Source organism: Castanea sativa, chromosome 5 (genome assembly GCF_040712315.1).
Source record: "Castanea sativa cultivar Marrone di Chiusa Pesio chromosome 5, ASM4071231v1".
NCBI classification, from domain to species: domain Eukaryota; kingdom Viridiplantae; phylum Streptophyta; class Magnoliopsida; order Fagales; family Fagaceae; genus Castanea; species Castanea sativa.
In genome coordinates, this window is record NC_134017.1 from 73,968,656 (window position 1) to 73,987,559 (window position 18,904).

The window sequence follows — 18,904 nt, forward strand, 5'->3', positions numbered from 1 at the left end:
TTCTTTCTTCCAATTGTTGAATAAATGGAAAGCGTTTCAATGGACCGAGGACTGCGTGTTAGCCTTCCAACAGCTTAAGCAATATCTTTCTCGGCCACCCATTTTGTCTCGTCCCGAGGCGGACGAGGTCTTGTTTGCTTATCTGGCAGTGGCCGTCCACGCGGTCAGCCTGGTCCTCATAAGGGATGAAAGCGGGGTGCAAAGACCGGTCTACTACCTTAGTAAGTCTTTGAATGAGGCTGAGGTGCGCTATCTACTCTTGGAGAAAGCACTTTTGGCCATAGTTCATGCTACGCGGAAACTTCCTCATTATTTCCAGTCCCACACTGTGGTGGTTCTGACTCAATTGCCTCTCAAGGCGGTGTTACGCAGCGTCGATTACTCTGGCAGGTTGGCAAAGTGGGGAACCATTTTGGGAGCCTTTGACGGTAAATACAAGCCTCACACCTTGGTGAAGGGCCAGGTCCTTGCTGACTTGGTGGCAGAATTTACCGAACCATTGCTAGAAGAAACTCTGAAAGAAGCACACATGGATGAAAAATCAGTTGGTGTGATCACAGCCGCAACACCTCTGACTTGGAAAGTGTATGTCGATGGGGCAGCTAATCAGAGAGGGTCTGGTATCGGACTTGTCCTAATATCCCCTGAGGGAATTGTCTTCGAAAAATCTCTGAGGCTGTCGTTCTTGGCTACTAATAATGAGGCCGAGTACGAAGCAGTCTTGGTGGGTATGAACATGGTACATTGGATGGGTGGAAAGGAAGTCCATGCGTTCTCAGACTCCCAGTTAGTGGTCGGCCAGGTCATGGGGACTATGGAGGCTAGGGACCCAAGAATGCAAGAATACTTGGCCCAGGTCAAGTGTTAGCAAGCTAAATTCGATTCCTTTGTCTTGTCTCACATCTCTAGGAGTGGAAACACCCATGCAGATTCTTTGGCCACGTTAGCAACGTTTTCGGCTCAGGGTTTGCCCAGGATTATCCTTGTGGAGGATTTGCTAAAGCCAACTCTTATCACTGTTAACGCAGCTCGCATCCATCTGATAAGGCCTGGACCTAGTTGGATTGACCCGGTCGTATCTTTTCTTAAGAACGATATCCTTCCTAAAGACAAGTCTAAAGCAGATAAGATACGTCGAAAGGCGCCACGTTTCTGGTTGTTCGAGGACCAGAAACTGTATAAACGATCTTTCTCAGGACCGTACTTGTTGTGTGTGCACCCTGAATCAACGGAAGCACTTCTGGAAGAGCTGCATGAAGGGATTTGTGGGAGCCACACCGGGGGAAGATCCTTAGCCTATAGAGCTCTGACTCAGGGTTATTGGTGGCCCAATATGCAAAGGGAGGCTCAGGATTATGCTCGAAAATGTGATCAATGCCAGAGGTTCGCTCCTAATATTCATCAACCTGGAGGGGTTCTCAACTCTCTCTCCAATCCTTGGCCTTTCGCACAATGGGGATTGGACATAGTGGGGCCATTTTCGAGGGCTGTAGGAAACAAAAGATGGCTTCTTGTGGGGACAGACTACTTCACTAAATGGGTTGAGGCCGAGCCCTTAGCAAATATCAGAGACGTTGATTCCAAGAAGTTTGTCTGGAAAAACATCGTCACTAGATTCGGTATACCACACACACTTATCTCGGACAATGACGTTCAATTCGACAGTAAGACTTTTAGGAAATATTGTGGTGATATGGGCATCATAAATAGATACTCCACCCCAGTTAATCCTTAGGGAAATGGGCAAGCCGAGGCCGTTAACAAGGTCATAGTCAGTGGGCTCAAGAAAAGGTTGGATGATGCGAAAGGCAGATGGGTAGAAGAACTCCCACATGTTCTGTGGACGTATCGGACTACACCGCACAGGTCCACGGGAGAAACGTCATTCTCTATGACTTATGGAGCCGAGGCGGTGATACCTCTGGAATCTGGTTTTCCCACCATGAAGACGAGTTCTTTTAGCCCGGAGAATAAAGATGGCCTCCTGGAGAAATGTCTTGATTTAGTTGAGAAACAGCGCGAGACAGCTATGGTCCAAATGGCTTATTATCAACAGAAGCTTAAACGGGAATATGATGCCCACGTGAAGCTAAGGCCACTCGCACCTGGGGATCTTGTACTAAGAAAAGTTGTGGGCACTTCTAAAAACCTAGCTTGGGGTAAGCTAGGACCAAACTGGGAAGGCCCCTATCGCATTGTTTCAGTAGTAGGCATAGGGTCGTATCGGCTAGCTGACCTAGATGAAAGAATTGTACCACACCCATAGAATGTAAATAACCTTCGAAGGTATTATTATTAATAAAATGTGCTTTTGTTAGTTAACAGTTTAAAGTTATAAATACCTCAGGGGCTTGCAATTGCTATTCTTAAGTGTCAAACAGAAACTTGGTTAAGTATGGTCCTCGGACCACAAACCTTGTGAAAATTGATACCTTATCATTTGTTAAACAGAACCTTAGTTATGCCGAGTCCTCGGACCTCCTACTTTGAAAAAATTAACATTTGAAGTTACTATGCTTAAGTGTCAAATAGAAACTTGGTTAAGTATGGTCCTCGGACCATAAACCTTGTGGAAATTGATACCTTATCATTTGTTAAACAGAACCTTAGTTATGCCGGGTCCTCGGACCTCCTACTTTGGGAAAATTAACATTTGAAGTTACTATGCTTAAGTGTCAAACAGAAACTTGGTTAAGTATGGTCCTCAGACCACAAACCTTGTGGAAATTGATACCTTATCATTTGTTAAACAGAACCTTAGTTATGCCGGGTCCTCGGACCTCCTACTTTGGGAAAATTAACATTTGAAGTTACTATGCTTAAGTGTCAAACAGAAACTTGGTTAAGTATGGTCCTCGGACCACAAACCTTGTGGAAATTGATACCTTATCATTTGTTAAAACAGAACCTTGATATCTTATTATTCAGACATTATTCTTATGCTTATCGCATATTTTGTGGAAGTCAAATGCCTTACCATTTGTTAAATTAGATCTTAAGGTAAGCAATTGTAAATATCGAAACAAAGATTCTGTAAGGTATGATCTTCGAACCTTATACTCTACTGAAATTGACATTTCGGATTACAAAGTTTAACTATCATGTGGGCTTTCTAAGTAAGGCACTGCATATATCTAAGCTAAGTTAGTTTTTGCCAGATTCTTGAATGATATACTTTGCAAAGCAAGTTTGCATATGGTTGTTTAGAAGTTATAATTATTTGACTGTTGGAGTTAAACTTATTTATTCTGTTCTTCCTTTAACTATGTGTTAGTGAGAACTTTCATGACAAAGCACAAAAAGAGCAAATTAAAATAAATACAACATGAATGAAAGTTGAATAAAAATTTTTCTTCATTAATTATAAACATAATACATCATTACTTGAAGAAAACAGCAAAGTACAGGAAAAAAAATCCTATGCTAGGCCCTAAGCTTTAGGAGGGGGGTCTTGGAGGGAGCTGCTGCCAGCCTCTGTGCTCTTCAGCTCCAACTCAAAGGCAGACAAGACTCGTTTCCCTTTGTCTGTTGGAGGAAGGATGGGCTCCACGTTCTGGTTTGGCTCCTACTCGGCAGCTTCACACCCGTCCTTCTCTTTATGGGAACCTTTAGGTTCTATAAGATCAGGAACGAGTTCTAGCACCAGGGATGGAGGGGCAGGAGAGGCAACAACAGGAGGGTCTTCTATCTCTTGTATGTCTAAGAGAAGCCAAACGTTCTCGGGCTTCCTCAGCTCGGAAGCTTGAGGAACCCCGACTGCGTTCAAGGCCTCTCCCCAGACCTGTTGACAATACTCTCGGCACAAGGCCGCGAAGGCTTCTGTCAACTGTTCCTGCGTTGTAGTTACTCCCTCCTGATAGCTGGCCTGCTTAGCGGCCTCCAATGAGCGCTTGTGGGTGCGAGCCTCCTCCTTCATCCACGTAAGCTCCTTCTCCAAGTCAGAGCATGCCCGTTGGACTTGGGAGAGCTCGTCGTCCTTTTGGCGAAGAAGCTTACGCTGCCCCTCCACTTGGTTCTCCATCGTCTTTAAGCTGGCCTCGACACCATCTTTCTCTCTTTTTAGATCGGGCATCCGCGATGTGATCTTCCCATTTTTTGCTAGGGCCTGGCGTAGGGACCTCTCTGTCTCTTGTCGTAGCTCTTGCTCCATTCCAGCTCACTTCCGAGAATCCTCCACGAACTTCTCGGCCGCGAAAACTTCTTGGATGGCCTGCAAAAAAATGTTAGGGGGTTAAATGTGATAAAGTATTTACAAATAAACCTAAAGTGTAAGTGTGAGGTGGAACTTACCAGAGCTAAATCCTTTTTCAATGAAAGGAACAGCTGCGGTTGGCTCATCTTCTCCAAGGCTTCCATGTCCTTGGGCAGCAGAAGAGGACGCTCCAACGCCTCGGCTAGGTGGAGGGCATGGCCTTGTTGGAACAGCCTGATGTTGGACTGGAGGGGAATTGGCGCTCCATCCAATCTCAGTTCGGGAGACCACATAGCTGGTGCTCGGCGAACCTTGGCCCTGTCCTTGATCTCCCCACTTTCAACTGAACGGGCGCGCCCTTTTCCCTTATCCAGCTTCTGCTGCTGAGCCGGCGGTGGCTGCTGTTTCAACTTCTTTTGCTTCTCGCCACCATCCCCCTCGGCCTCCACCTTCCTTTTCTTCTTCGGATCTTCGGCAGGAGGCTTGGGGTCGGTTGGAGGAGGGGGTGGTGGCAAGGCAGGGGGAGCTTGGGATCCCCTCGTCCCCTTTCTGGCAACTTTCTCCCCTCTCGCGGTCAGGAGGTCCTAAAGTATGTCCATGTCCTCTTCAATAGAATTGTCGTCTGGACGTGCTATCACTAGACCGGCTATCCCAGAGGTCTCGGCGGCTTCCTCTTCCGCGTCGGAAAGGACGACAAATGGGCTTCTACGAGGCCTTTGGGCGTCTTCAAGTTGAAACTTATCTATCTCCTCGTCCAACGTGTTCGACGAAGACACTTGCTCCTCTGGGACAACTGTTGCCTGAGAATGCGTGGCTAGGGGGATTGCCGCATTGGTTTGTGTGTACAGTATAGTGTGGGGGTCATCAGGAATGTCGTGGTCGGCTAAGAAGTGCGGTCTGGCTACGTGAATCCTTCTTCGCCTCCAGTCACCCGCAACGATGGCGTTCTTAATCTCCTGGAAGTCCGAGGAGATAGGGTCGTACCCTAATATCAAATGAGCCACCCTAAGTTGTAAGTCTTTACTCACGAACACCTCTGAGCGTAGCACTCGGTTCAAATCCGTGACGTTACAATGGCTCAAGCGAGGGCGCACGTGCTGTTTATCTGTAAAGAAAGATACCAAAACAAACAAACATGGTCAGATTTGTAGGACATGTAATAAACTAAAGTTAGACACTTAAGTAAATGCAAATGCACATTTTTAGATGTTAGGTGGAGTTATGGGGTGGGAAGTTAGATCCTAAGGAGTCGCACTTGGATCTCCCCACTCAACAGGGCAGCGGAGGCCGTCGTGCCAGTTGCCTGAGACGATGAGGTAGTCGTCCTTCATGCTTTTATTGGACTTGGGCAGACAGGAGATCAACCTAACTACGCTAGAGCGGGATTTGATATAATAGCCTACCCTAATGAGTTTGTGGCATTCGTACATAAAGGCGACGTCATGCCAGGTAAGGTTCAGACCCATCTGCTCATTTAGAGTATCAACGCTTCCTAAGACTCTAAAGACGTTGGGAGCACACTGGTCAGGACACAACCGGTGGTTGCGGAGGTATTCCCTGGTCACGCTTCTCATAGGGAGGGTCATCCCACCTTCTATGAAGGCAATCATGGGGATGATAACCTCTTCTGTTTTCCTAGACCCAGCTACGGCTTTCGCCGGACAGTATCTTAAACCTACGTCGCTGGGAATGTGGTATTTGGCTTTGAAACCTTCCATCCCAGCGGCGGTGTCAACTAAACACTTAAATTTACCCATTAGGAAGGAACGAAAGACTAAGTTTTAAGAGGGAGAACGGTTAAAATGGGAGCCGAGGATGAGATCCGAGGAGAATGGAGTAAAGAAAAAGAATAGGAACTTACAAGTTTGAAGTTGTGCGAGTTTCCACGAATTTCTGCAGAGAAAAGGTGATTATTGATGTTTTGATGGGATTAGCCTCTGAAATAATAAATGAAGGCGCAGGTTCCCAAAGCGTCACGACGTGCGGGAAGCAGCCTCGAAATTGTATTCGTCCTGCCCAAATTTTCGGGGGGTAACAGGGGCCGTTGGATGCTCATCTCACCATTGAACGTGGGGGACAAGGTGTAACTTACGGTAATAAATGCGCGCATTTTTGAAATTAAAACCGCCAAGTGGCATCCTCTGGAACGCGAAACGAACTCCACACGCGCAGTTATTTACAAAATGTGTGGGGTAAGTTCTCGTTGGATCAAAACCCTCTTTTTCTCCTCAGATGCTGAAAAATAGAGTTTTGAGGGGCTATTGTGGAGAGTAAAAGGACCCAAGCTGGCATTTGGGCCTTTGGGCTCTAGCAAGGAGGGTCAATCTGTCCTTGAGCTAAGAATTTGTTAGCACTGCGAATCGGCCCATACGCCAAGGGTCCGAGGACACATCCGAGGGTGAGTTTCTCCTCGGACAGACATAAGAGAATTCGGAGATTCACTACGAAGGTCAAGGCAGAATTCTGGAAAGACTGTTGGTTAAAAGGGGGAAACCCTGAACCTTCTAGATACGCCGGTGTTAGAAAAATATCAAGAGCAAAAGCTGTCACCTCCACATTAAAGACTCAGCACCTACCTCCTTGGCCGCATTAATGGGGAAGTGACCCCTGAACAGTAGAATTGAAACTTCTGGTCACTATTCAAAGGCACTGAGAGAAGAAATATCTAAGGGGGAGGGGGTTTGAGCAACACGTAGATAAAGCATCAAGAAAGGAAGTATTTAAGGAGGAGGGAAGAACCAAAAAAAGGAGGAAGATTTGTAATCTTTAAGAAAGAAAGAGAAATAATATAGAAGTAGTCATCGGCTCACGTCCGAGGAGGTCCACCTGCAATTATCATTCATTATTTACAAGTGTTTGCACCCCATAGCCTGTTATCAAGTTTTCAGTACTTCTAATCTAGATTTCAAGCCCACACTCTACAAATTTCATTGTTTAAGACTCATTGGGCCTGAGCCCATAATAATCTTTGGGTCCAGGTGCAAGTGTGCACTTACAGAGCTAATCGTGGACATTAAAGAGGGAATAGAGGAATCATTATTCACACTTTATTAAAACTCTTCAAAAAAGTTCAAAATGCATATGTAACCACCACATGATTATTTAAATAAAACATGCTAGCTATCGACCTTGAACCTTTGTAACTGTTACATTGTTAACAGAGCAGCTTTGAGAGAAGTCTGTATCTAAGGCAATCTTCCTTTCAGTAAATGCAGGCTGCTTTGGATGAGGAAGATCAACAATCTCACTTTTAAGCATGGAGATAACAATAGATACATTCGGCCTATCTTCGGCAAAATCTTGCACACACAACAAGCCGACATGTATGCATCTCAAAATCTCCATTTCAAAACACGGTTCAGATATCATTGGGTCAATTAAGGCCATAATGTTGTTTGCATTCCACAATTTCCATGCCTGGAAACAAGAAAACAAGATTGAAATTTGCATCATCAATACTAAAACATTAAAGAAACAAGCATTGGAGGTTTTCTAAAATAAGGCAGTGAGAGATAACTATGACTTACAAATCCTAAAAGGCTCATGGACTGCTCATCCTTATTAAAGCTATAGTTTCTTCTTCCACTTAATATCTCTAGTAATAAAACCCCAAAACTGAAAACATCTGATTTCTCTGAAAATCGCCCTTCCATTGCATATTCAGGAGACATATAGCCACTAAATTTCAAAAAACATAAAACAACCAAATCTTGTCATCTCACATATCAATATTAGTATCAAATTGAATTAACCAAACCAAAAGGTACTTACTAAGTTCCGACGACCCTATTAGTATTGGCCTGGTCTTCATTACCTCCAAAAATCCGAGCCATACCAAAATCTGATATTTTTGGATTTAGCTCTATGTCCAACAAGATGTTACTTGCCTTTAGATCTCTATGAATAATCCTTAATCTCGAATCCCTATGAAGGTAGAGTAGACCTCGACCAATTCCTTCAATAATGTTAAAGCGTCTTCTCCAATCTAGCAGTTTTTCTTTGTGTGGATCTAATAAATTTAAATAAAAGTAAAGAAACAAGAGAAAAAAGTTAGTATCAAACTTACAAGGTGAGTGAACACAAAGTTTTCAAACGAAGTTCATTTGGTGGAAGTCAACGAAACATTGTTTCAAGTGAAGTACCACAACAAAGAATATTGATCCATTGTCTACAATACACTATTTCTGTCAACAAAATAAATTTTTTTTATAAAAAGTATAGCATTTTGTAACAAAAAATGGTATCAAAATTAACTAACCGAAGAGGAATGCATCTAGACTTTTGTTTGGCATGTATTCATATATCAACATCCTCTCTTCTCCTTCGACACAGCAGCCAAGGAGCCTAACAAGATTCCGATGTTGAAGTTTAGAAATTACTACCATCTCATTCATAAATTCTTCTAACCCTTGTCCTGAAGTTTTGGAGAGTCTTTTTACTGCAACCTCTTGTCCATCTGACAATTTTCCCTATAAACAAACACCAAATCATTAACTAGATATTCAAATTATTAGACAAAAATCCTCTAGAATGTTACCCTGTATACGGGACCAAAACCACCCTGCCCAAGCTTGTTAGATTGATGGAAGTTGTTTGTTGCAATCGTCAGCTTCTCAAAATTGAATAACGGTAGCTCCTGGACCTGAACTTGGTTCAGGTTGTCTCCAAGCATGTTTTCACTGGGGAATTTTTTGTGTGCTTCCTCTCTGTTGAACGACGAGATTCCCTTTGCTTTCTTTTTCATTGCTGATTTCCACAACAATTGTCAGAAATCTCTAATATGTAGCAAAACGTCCTAGTCCATTGTGTAAATTTTTGTCAGAATATTACCTTTGTCTTTAGCTATCCACCTCCACAATATGAAAGTGCAGACTGAAATGGAAACTGTTCCTATTACCACTGTGATTGTGATAATTTTTTTCGTATCTCCCTCTTTATCTGTTAACAGCAAAAAGTATTACACTAATTTTTGGGCCTTTTAAATCAGAAAAAAAGTATAACCATAAGGGCTTATTAGCTTACTTTTTGGCCCAAGTTCTCAAGGTTTTAAAACAAAGTTGCTGGGCTGTTGTAACTAAGAAAATACACAATGGTGAGAGACAAGGGCTTGGGCGCGAAAATTCTTCCATGGCCATTTTACCCTATTGAAGCAAGCCTGTTATTTGGGTTTCTTTCAAAAAGTTGTTTGGGAGATCTAGGGTTTGTTTGGTATATATATTTAAACACATGTTTTTAGTTTTTAAATAATATTACGTGTATTTTTACACATTTTTTTTATTCACATATATTTCTAAAAAATACAAATAACGTTACCAAACAGCCCCTAATTACAATGAAAGTGAGTTTTGTTAAACTCCTAGAGAAAATCTTATATTTTTTAAAGTTTGTTGTATATGCTGAAATTGCGTGATAAAACAATTAGTGTTAATTACAGCTCTTCACCAGTATTTATAAATGTTGAATCTTGTATTGGTCCTAGCTTAATTCCGTGCCAGATTTGTATGTAACTCAATTCAATACATTGTTTTTTGTGGGGTTACTGTAATGGGATAGAGGTTCATGTGCTTAAAATGCAGCTGCTGATAAGAGCTTTGAGCTCAAGCGAAATTAAGATTTGCTCCCGTGAGATAGACACATGGCAACCAGTTTGAAAATCAGTTGGGACCAGCTCCTGATACCTTTGCGGGACTCCTACTCCAATTAATTTATGATCTCCTTTTCCATATTAATGGATAGCTATATACCATAAACTATAAGCATATTGGTGATGTACATGCTAAACAACTAAAAAGTCTAAGATTAAGACTGATTAAAGATTAATTTTATCACACTAATATGCTTGAACACTAATTCCAAGCTCGACCCTTGGAAAATTCCCACGTGATTAAAAATATTGGTTGAGATTTTGCTCTCGCCATGAGGTGGGATTTTTGGTTTTTGGTTTTATTTTTTTATCCCCAACATAATTCACACAAAATAGATTTACTAAATATGTTTTCTTTTCTTCTCTTTTTGTAAAACAACTTGTCTTTTACCAGATGGACAAGCAGTACATACGATTTGAAGCTTAAGATAAATTTGGACAGAAAACTAAATAACTCACCAAGTTCTGAATAGGCAACACGAATGTAAAGATCAACTCCGCCGCTGGAGAATTGGAGTGTGTCAATCAAGCTTCTAGTCCATGACATACACCCCGTGCCAGTATCATATGCATAAGCTATACAAGAACAATTCTGTAAACACTGCTGCCTACAATCATCTTCATGAGCAGCTGACCAATCTGCAAAGTCTGGCACCTTCATCATATTCTGTTTCAAAAACCCATCCATTTTGCTGGCTTCACCACCAGTAGTGTTCACCCTCCCACACTGCAAGGGCGTCCTCCTCACACATCCACTATTCCAATTTCCTCCACTCCATTCTTTTGTGTTATTTGGCTCAAACCCCCTTAAGCAGGTGCAAATTGGTAAACTCCGGGAATCACAGCTTCCAAATGCACCACACTTACCATAAACATCACACTCACTCTTCAAAGCTTTCCATCGTACCTCCCAATCCTCCTTCTCATCATCCCAATATCTTAGCTCTAAATTTCCTTGCGAAGTCAGGACAAAATGTGACAAAGATAAGTTCACATAAAAGAAACTTAAAGATGATGCTCCATCTGGATCATCTACGAGACTAAATCCATGATGATATACAGAATACATTTCTGGTATTCCGATAAAGTTCCGAGTGTTCCACGGGCCACTGCGCCAAAATGGGCTACCGTCTTTCCAAATAAATGCTTGAGGAAGACTTCGAGGTTTCATACCACACGAGAAGCTTCCGATGGATGGATCAGAAGGGCTTTTCCATGGTGTCAACTGATCTTTCTTACCAGTTCTTGCATTAGAACTAATTTTCATATTGGGCAACATTGTATCAGTAGGAAATTGGAAACTTTCCCATATGATTGACCCATTAGTGTCTTGCAAGACAAGTTTCCCTGAATCTAAAAGCTTGGCATTTGAATTGACAACAGAGTTTGTGGCATTCGATGACCAAATTATCTGTTTTTGTCCATCTAAAACGACAAGATTTCCAACCTCAGATATAGTAAGAACCCCAGAAGCATCCTTCAGGGGGTTTTGTCTGTTGGCTACCCATACCCATTGGGCAGGGAAAGCTGAATTTTTATTATACCATATTCCGAGGTACCGATTGGTAGAATTTACAGGGCTGAAGAATCCCAATTTGAAAGTACTCTCATTGGAGATAAGGTAGTCAGAGTCTTTGATGGGTTGAAAAGAAGTAATGGTGTCTGTGGCAGAGCCAGATTCTAAAGAAAAGCGACATAGCAAGATTAGAAGAAATGACATTCTTGTATTTTGAACAAGTCCCATTGTAACTTGTTCAATGCTTCTGGTTTGTGTGGTTTTGTGGGGATGATACCCAAATCTATTCAAACCATTGTTTATAGACCAACCATGGTGGGTGGCGGGTCCTCTAATAGGACCCAAGGTGGGTGACAAAGGGCACACTAAAGATTCTGACTCCACATTAACAACAAAGCTGGACAAACGAACAGGTTTTCAAATCAAATGTACAATGATTCTGGTTTGTCGTAACAATGACTTTGGACGCTAGTACCCGTCACTGTTTGTCATGATTTTGGATGCAGGGAGCATTTATTGCTTAAAATTTTACTCTTTTCCCATATTTTTTCTTTTGGAAGCTAAACATTTGTTGCACACATCTATACACATTGCCATCATGTTTCAGTTTTAAGTTTTAACTGCGGGTCGCACACACTCCGCATTTGCCGGTATGTAATAAACATGGTTCTTTGTTTGAAATCTCTCGCAAGAGCCAAAAACTTGACTTTCTATTGCTTAGAGACCCCGCCCACCTATCAAAAAAAAAAAAAACAAAACAAAAAACAAAACAAAAACAAAAAAGAAAGACCCGCCCATATTGCCTAAAAATGTGAAACTTTTTTTTTTTTTTTTGCTAATGTGTGCCTTAAAGGTACATAATAATTAATTATTTTTAGAAAATATTTTTCAAAAATTGAAAAAGTATTGATAATTTTTTCAATTCTCGAAAAAACATTTTTAAAAATGAATGTTTTAAGGTACATATTAACCGAACTTTTTTTTTTTTAAATAAAAACGTGGAACATTTAAATCCAGTATTGACAAAAACGTCATACAGTTGGCTTTGTGAGTTATAAAATTTTTAGGGGATAACATATTGAGTTTCGGTTGCAGAATTGCATCAGATTGAAGTCTGGGATTACATCGTCTATTGGGATTCAAAAATAGGTTGACCTATTAAAAAAAATTCATTAAAAAAATATTTAAACTACGTCATAATACTAGTTACATAAAGCACAAAGTATCAAAACAAATAGTCAATATATTATAGATATAAAGTTATAAACAAGTAAAACTGTTGCCAAGACATGACATAAGAGAATGACTATTAGAGTTTTTTTCTTTTTTTTTTCTTTTTTGGCTGAAGACTATTTGAGCTTCATCACAACCAATAAAAGCTAAGCTTCACAAATCACGGACATGACATGAGAGAATGAGTAATGAGACAAGACAACACAAGGCTGTCAAGACAGCCATTTAAAAAAAATCTCATTCAATACTAGTTGTGATCCATTGTCCAAAGCCAAAGGTACACACAATGCACAAACCTGAAAGTTGAAACGTGACAAACCAAACCACAAAGGGCCCCAAAGCTTCCTAATTTCAGTTCATCTACTCTTTCTCTTGCCGTCTTTTGCCTCTGCCCTTCTTCACACATTCCACACTTTTTTAGTTTCACAACAGTCAAAGCTTGTGCCTTTGCCCTTCTCCACTGCTTTGCTATATGGATTTGAAGGTAATTTAATTTTTTTATAGTCATAATTATATAATTTTAATTCTTTATTGATTTGCTTTCATGGTACATTAAGTTATATTAAAATATTGTATTGTAGATGAAGATGCTGACGAAATTGGCCAACTTGAGCTACAATTTACAAGTATGAATATTTGTAATGCTAAATCTACTACCAACATTGGGTAGATTGAGATTGAGATGTAATTCTTATAAAATATTTACTTATTCTTCTTTACTTAATATGTTATGTTTATTTTTAAATCTTTTTTGTTTAGTTTATCTTTCTAAGTAATCTAACTTTACTGTTATTTTAAATGCAACAGGAACATGTGCACTTAAAAAGACCGATAACTTGCTACTTTATTGACTTACTTGTTTTGTTTGTTTTAAGATCTCTCTTTTTGAAGATGTAAAGTTGTAATTATATGCATTTTGACAGTGAACTATTAGCATTGAAAACTTTTTCCATCATGAATTTATAACTATAAATAATTTTTGTTATGCTCAAAACTGTCAGAATTGGAAGGATATTAACAAGTGGCATTAAGTGCAATTCATTTCCTTAATTGATTTTATTCATTCTCTCTAAACAAGTTGTCATTGATTTGTTTTTGTAATTGAAAAAAAAAACTTGTTTGAAAAATATAGGTCAACCTGACCAAACCCGACTCTCAACCCGATTAACTCTCAACCTGATTGACTCGTTTAAAAATGACCCACGATCAGTTTGACCCGCAAACCTGATTGACTCGACCCAAACCCAACCCAACCCGCTCGTTTTGCCACATCTACAAAAGAGAGAAAAAAGAAAGAGACCCACTCCCACCCTTTAAGTCAATGTCTCTTTTGTGGGCGTATAGAACGAGCTAAAAAAATAATAATAATAGAAAGAAAAAAGGCTGAAGATAGGAAGCAGGAAAAAAATATCACCATATCAAAGATAGTTTTCAAGGGTTGAAAAGATTTGCTTCTTGCTTTCTCCCCCCTCTTCTTTAGACCTATTCTTCATCCACAGTTTCTTTTGCGGGTTTTGCATTTGGGTTTTGGAGAAGGCTAAAGTTTAGCTACAAATTTGGTTATAGTATAAAGATACAACTTCCGTTAAAAAATTAATATGGCTACATATTTTGAAAATCTAACTATTGAATTGAATGTTTTTTATGCTTTTAACAAATAAGTCAAATTTTGTGCCAATTAAAAGTTATTTACTATATCATTCATAAACTTATTTTTTATGTATAATTTTATACTAAAAAAACTTGCAATTTAAATAGTTGATTGATGATATAACTATTATTCTATAATTTTTTAGAAAATTTTCAAGCATGGATGATATAAGAAGAAAATTTAATCCAACGGTCATTTGTCAAAATTCACATCCCATTAAAAAATATTGAGTGAAGTTGCAACCTTAGGCTACAACCAAGTTTGTAGCCAAACTTTGTCCTTTGGGGAATCATTTTATGATTAAGAAAATGCATTTTTTAAGGTTGCTCTTGAACCTTCGTCTTTGGGTGTATGTCCATTGAGAAGGCTATTGCTATAGTCTAATCCTAAGGGGGTTATTCCGCCAAGAAAACCGATCATACTAAGTTTTACTCCGAGTGGCAAGAATAAACTTTTAAAAATAACACTTTCATGTGATCCTATAGCACTTAATAAACTTACTCTTTTGATTCTATTGTCAATATTTTTTAGGGTTTATATTTTTGAATCAAAACTTATTTATATAGCTATATTTTTCAACAAAAATACCCTAAGAACACACATGGATTAAAGTGAAAATCAAGTTGGCATTTGTTATAGGGTGTAGGAAAGGAAAGCATCCACATCTAAAAACACGAAAGTCTGAGTAATCACAAGTTTTTCTAATGTCGCAGAAGTTACGAGAAAGCAAACACGTTGTTTTCTAAATTGAAAATAAACTAAATACATTAGCTTTTGAATGAAAACCATGAATCCATGAAAGGTTTTTTGAATCTACAAGGTGATATAGGGTTCATCCACCAAAAAGAAATAATAGATGAAGTTTGAAATTTTATTAATCTGAAAAATTGAATTGCCTTAGAGGTCACTATGCATTTAAATGGTAGAAAAGAAATCTAGGGCGGCAAGGAAAACGCCTAGAAAACTTTGATTCGCGTTAATCACGCAATTAGGTGGCAAAATTGTAGTTTTTACCAAAAATTGCAAAATTGTAATAATTGCGAAAATTGAAACTATTGTCTCTAAGAGACGTCCTAAAACAAATATGACCTTATTCTAACTTTTAAATTAAAAGTTATCAACGAAAACATATATTACTTAAAATAGCAAAATAATTGTTTTCGGGGCCTTAACGGAGAAATTCACATAAATTAGAATGTCGTTTCCCTTCAATCCTCCACTCCGTTGACTTCACCTAATACCTCCTTTTTTATTGTACCATGATTTTCGGCGCCTTCGCTGCTCTAGAAACGCTACTCCAGAAAGGTTTTTGATATCTGTTCTACATCATTTTCATAAGGGGAAACATAGTCCAACCCTCCTTTAGTTGGTAAACGATGTATTAGATAAATAACACAATTGTAGTATTATACCCAAAATCTAGTTTCCGTTCCAACCTGTGCTAGAAGAGTGAGGCCAGTATTAACAACGTGTCTATGTTTTCTCTCGGAAAAACCACCTGCTTGTTTGGGTGTGTGAAGGCAGGACATGCGATGAAAAATTGAAAGAAAATTTTAAAAGGCAATGTCAATACACTCTCCACCTCAATTAAGTTGAAAATTTTTATTTTTGATGAAAATTTTTTCAACGAGGGACTTGAAAATTTTGAAATAATGGAATACTTCACATCGTCAACTTTATCATTTTCATTTAACAAAAAACAAATCGTCAACTTTTTCCGCATTGCACATATCTACAACGAGTAAAAGATAATACTTGCAACATTATAGGGGCACATGGTGAAGTCCATACATCGGAAGAAAATGCATCTTAGATGAAGACAATTCAAGTAGCAACTTCATGACCCTTTCCTAAAGGACATGTATTTCAAAAAGGCATGGTCTTTTGCATTCCTTGTTCATTGATAGACTTATTTGAATTAATACAACTAGCTCAAAGTTGATATAAAAAAAGGTTACATTAATGCCAAATGAATGGTGTAAGTTTGAGCGATAATCCACACGAAAGCAAAAACATAAAAAATAAAAATTGCAAACAGCGCCAATATGGGCTGCCATTTTTCCAAATGAATGCTTAAGGAAGACTAAGAGTAAGAGGGATGAATGCCAGCAGATAAGCTTCCAACGGATGGATCCAAAGGACTTGTCCATGATGTCAGCAGGACTTTCTTACCTGTGATTGCATTAGTACTAATTTTCATCGTTTGGCAAGAATGTATTAGAAGATGTTGAAAACTAAATCTCCAATATAATGTCCCTGCAGTGTCCATCTAGTACTACAAGATTATCATCCTCAGATACAGTAAGAACCCCAGAAGAATCCTTGGAAGGGTTTCTGTCCTTAGCTATCCATACGAATGTGAATATTGAAATGTTATTAAACCATATTCCAAGGTAGCGATTGGTAGAAATTACGGGCTAAAGAATCCAAGTTTGAAATCACTCCCATTGGAGATTATTTAGTCAAATTCTTTGATGGATTGTAAAGACATAGTGGTGTTTATGGCAAAGCCAAAATCTAAGCAAAAGCAACATAGCAAGACTAGAAGAACTGGTATGTTGGTATTTCGAAGAAGTCGCATCCATGGTCAGTGAGGGTGTCCTTTAACCCGAGGACAAGGTGCACGTTAAAGGTTTGACTCCAAAACAGCAACAAAGCTGCGTTTAGACAATGATTCTGGTTTGTGAGAATGATGATTTTCAGATATAGTAAGAACCCCAGAAGCATCCTTCAGGGGGTTTTGTCTGTTGGCTACCCATACCCATTGGGCAGGGAAAGCTGAATTTTTATTATACCATATTCCGAGGTACCGATTGGCAGAATTTACAGGGCTGAAGAATCCAAATTTGAAAGTACTCCCATTGGAGATTATGTAGTCAGAGTCTTTGATGGGTTGAAAAGAAATAATGGTGTCTGTGGCAGAGCCAGATTCTAAAGAAAAGCGACATAACAAGATTAGAAGAACTGACATTCTTGTATTTTGAACAAGTCCCATTGTAACTTGTTCAATGCTTCTGGTTTGTGTGGTTTTGTGGGGATGATACCCAAATCTATTCAAACCATTGTTTATAGACCAACCATGGTGGGTGGCGGGTCCTTTAATAGGACCCACGGACAAAGGGCACACTAAAAATTTTGACTCCACAAAAACAAAGCTGGATAACAATGATTCTGGTTTGTGATAACAATGACTTTGGACGCTAGTATCAGTCACTGTTATTCTTTTCCCACATATCTTTTAGTTTGTGAAAATCATGATTTTGGATGAAGGGAGCATTTATTGCTTAAAATTTTATTCTTTTCCCATATCTTTCAGTTTTAACTGACGTGGCGCACACACTCCGCATTTGCCGGTATGTAATAATCATGGTTCCTTCTTTGAAATCTCTCGCAAGAGCCAAAAAAAACTTGACTTCCTATTGCTTAGAGACCCCGCCCACCTATCCAAAAAAAAAAAAAAAAAAGAAGACCCCGCCCATATTGACTAAAAACGTGAAACATTTGCGTTTGTTGGGACAGCTCGTCTGCAGCCACGTTTGGCCTTATTTTTTTTTTTTTCAGCTGAGCGTTTATTGTTTATAAACAATGCATTTAGGCATGTGAACAATAAAAGTTTTGTGAACAGTAACTTTTTAATTATTATTTTTTTATTGTTTTTAGTTTTCAGCAAAATAAACGGTATCTAAACGGATTCTTAGATCCCATATTAACAAAAATGTCATACAGTTGGCTTTGTGAGTTATAATTATGGAATAACATATTGAGTTTCGGTTGCAAAATTGCATCGGATTGAAATCTGGGATTACATATATTCTGTATCGAAATCATAATAGTGTGTGAATGATCAGTTAAAAGTTCTATATATTTTATATATATATATATATATATATATATATATATATATATATATATAAAATGGAAAAAGCTCACCTCCAAATAAAATTCTTCTTCATGATTCTCCAATATTGCAAAACAGAATGTGATAGGATGAGATAGAATGCAATAGACAATTAATAAAATAATTCACTCATATTTTTAATCATATGATCTATTTAATAAATTATGTGACTTGTTTAAATAATATAAATGAATCGTTTTATAAATCACTACATAAATTAACCATGATGATTAATAGCCTAAGAACACACATGGATTAAAGTGAAAATCAAGTTGGAGTCTGTTATGTTTCAGGAAAAGAAAACATTCACATCCAAAAACAAGTAAATCTAAGTAATCGCAATGTAGGTTAAAAAAATTTTCAGAAGGAGAAACATGGTCCAGCCCTTTAGGTGGTAAACTATATATTAGATAAATAACACAATTGAAATATTATGCCCAAAACCTAGTTTCTATTCCAACCTGTGTATGCCTTCTTGAATTACTTGTCTTTCCTATTCTGGAAGATTGTTGGACGTGTCCAAACAGTCTTTAACTTTTGTTTCATTTGCTGTCTTATCTCAGTTGACGTCCTTAGTTGCTAAGCATAAAATAAAAGGAAAAAGTGGGAGACAAGCTCATCCCAAGTGACCCTGACAAAAGAGAGAAAAAAGAGAGAGACCCATTCCCACCCTTAGTCAATGTCTCTTTTTTGTGCGTGTAAAACGAGCTGAAAAAAAAATAAAAGAAAGAAAAAGGCTGAAGATAGGAAGCAGGAAAAAGGGCATTTCG

The 18,904-nt window shown here is 38.8% G+C and overlaps 1 protein-coding gene across 2 annotated transcripts; it reads right to left on the reverse strand.

Moving 5' to 3' along the window:
* Positions 1–7,312: 7,312 nt before the first annotated feature.
* LOC142634028 (G-type lectin S-receptor-like serine/threonine-protein kinase At1g11300) lies at positions 7,313–17,238 on the reverse strand. 2 transcript variants are annotated; one of them, XM_075808293.1, is made up of 8 exons: positions 16,748–17,238; positions 10,296–11,516; positions 9,023–9,130; positions 8,730–8,938; positions 8,451–8,661; positions 7,964–8,201; positions 7,720–7,870; positions 7,313–7,609 (listed from the first exon to the last, which is right to left on the reverse strand). In XM_075808293.1, the coding sequence occupies exons 1-8, from the start codon at positions 16,815–16,817 to the stop codon at positions 7,313–7,315; spliced, it is 2,505 nt and encodes an 834-aa protein (XP_075664408.1). In that variant the 5' UTR covers positions 16,818–17,238. The 2 variants fall into 2 exon arrangements, with proteins under 2 accessions (XP_075664408.1, XP_075664407.1); XM_075808292.1 differs by lacking the exon at positions 16,748–17,238 and having other exon boundaries at positions 10,296–11,616.
* Positions 17,239–18,904: the final 1,666 nt, after the last annotated feature.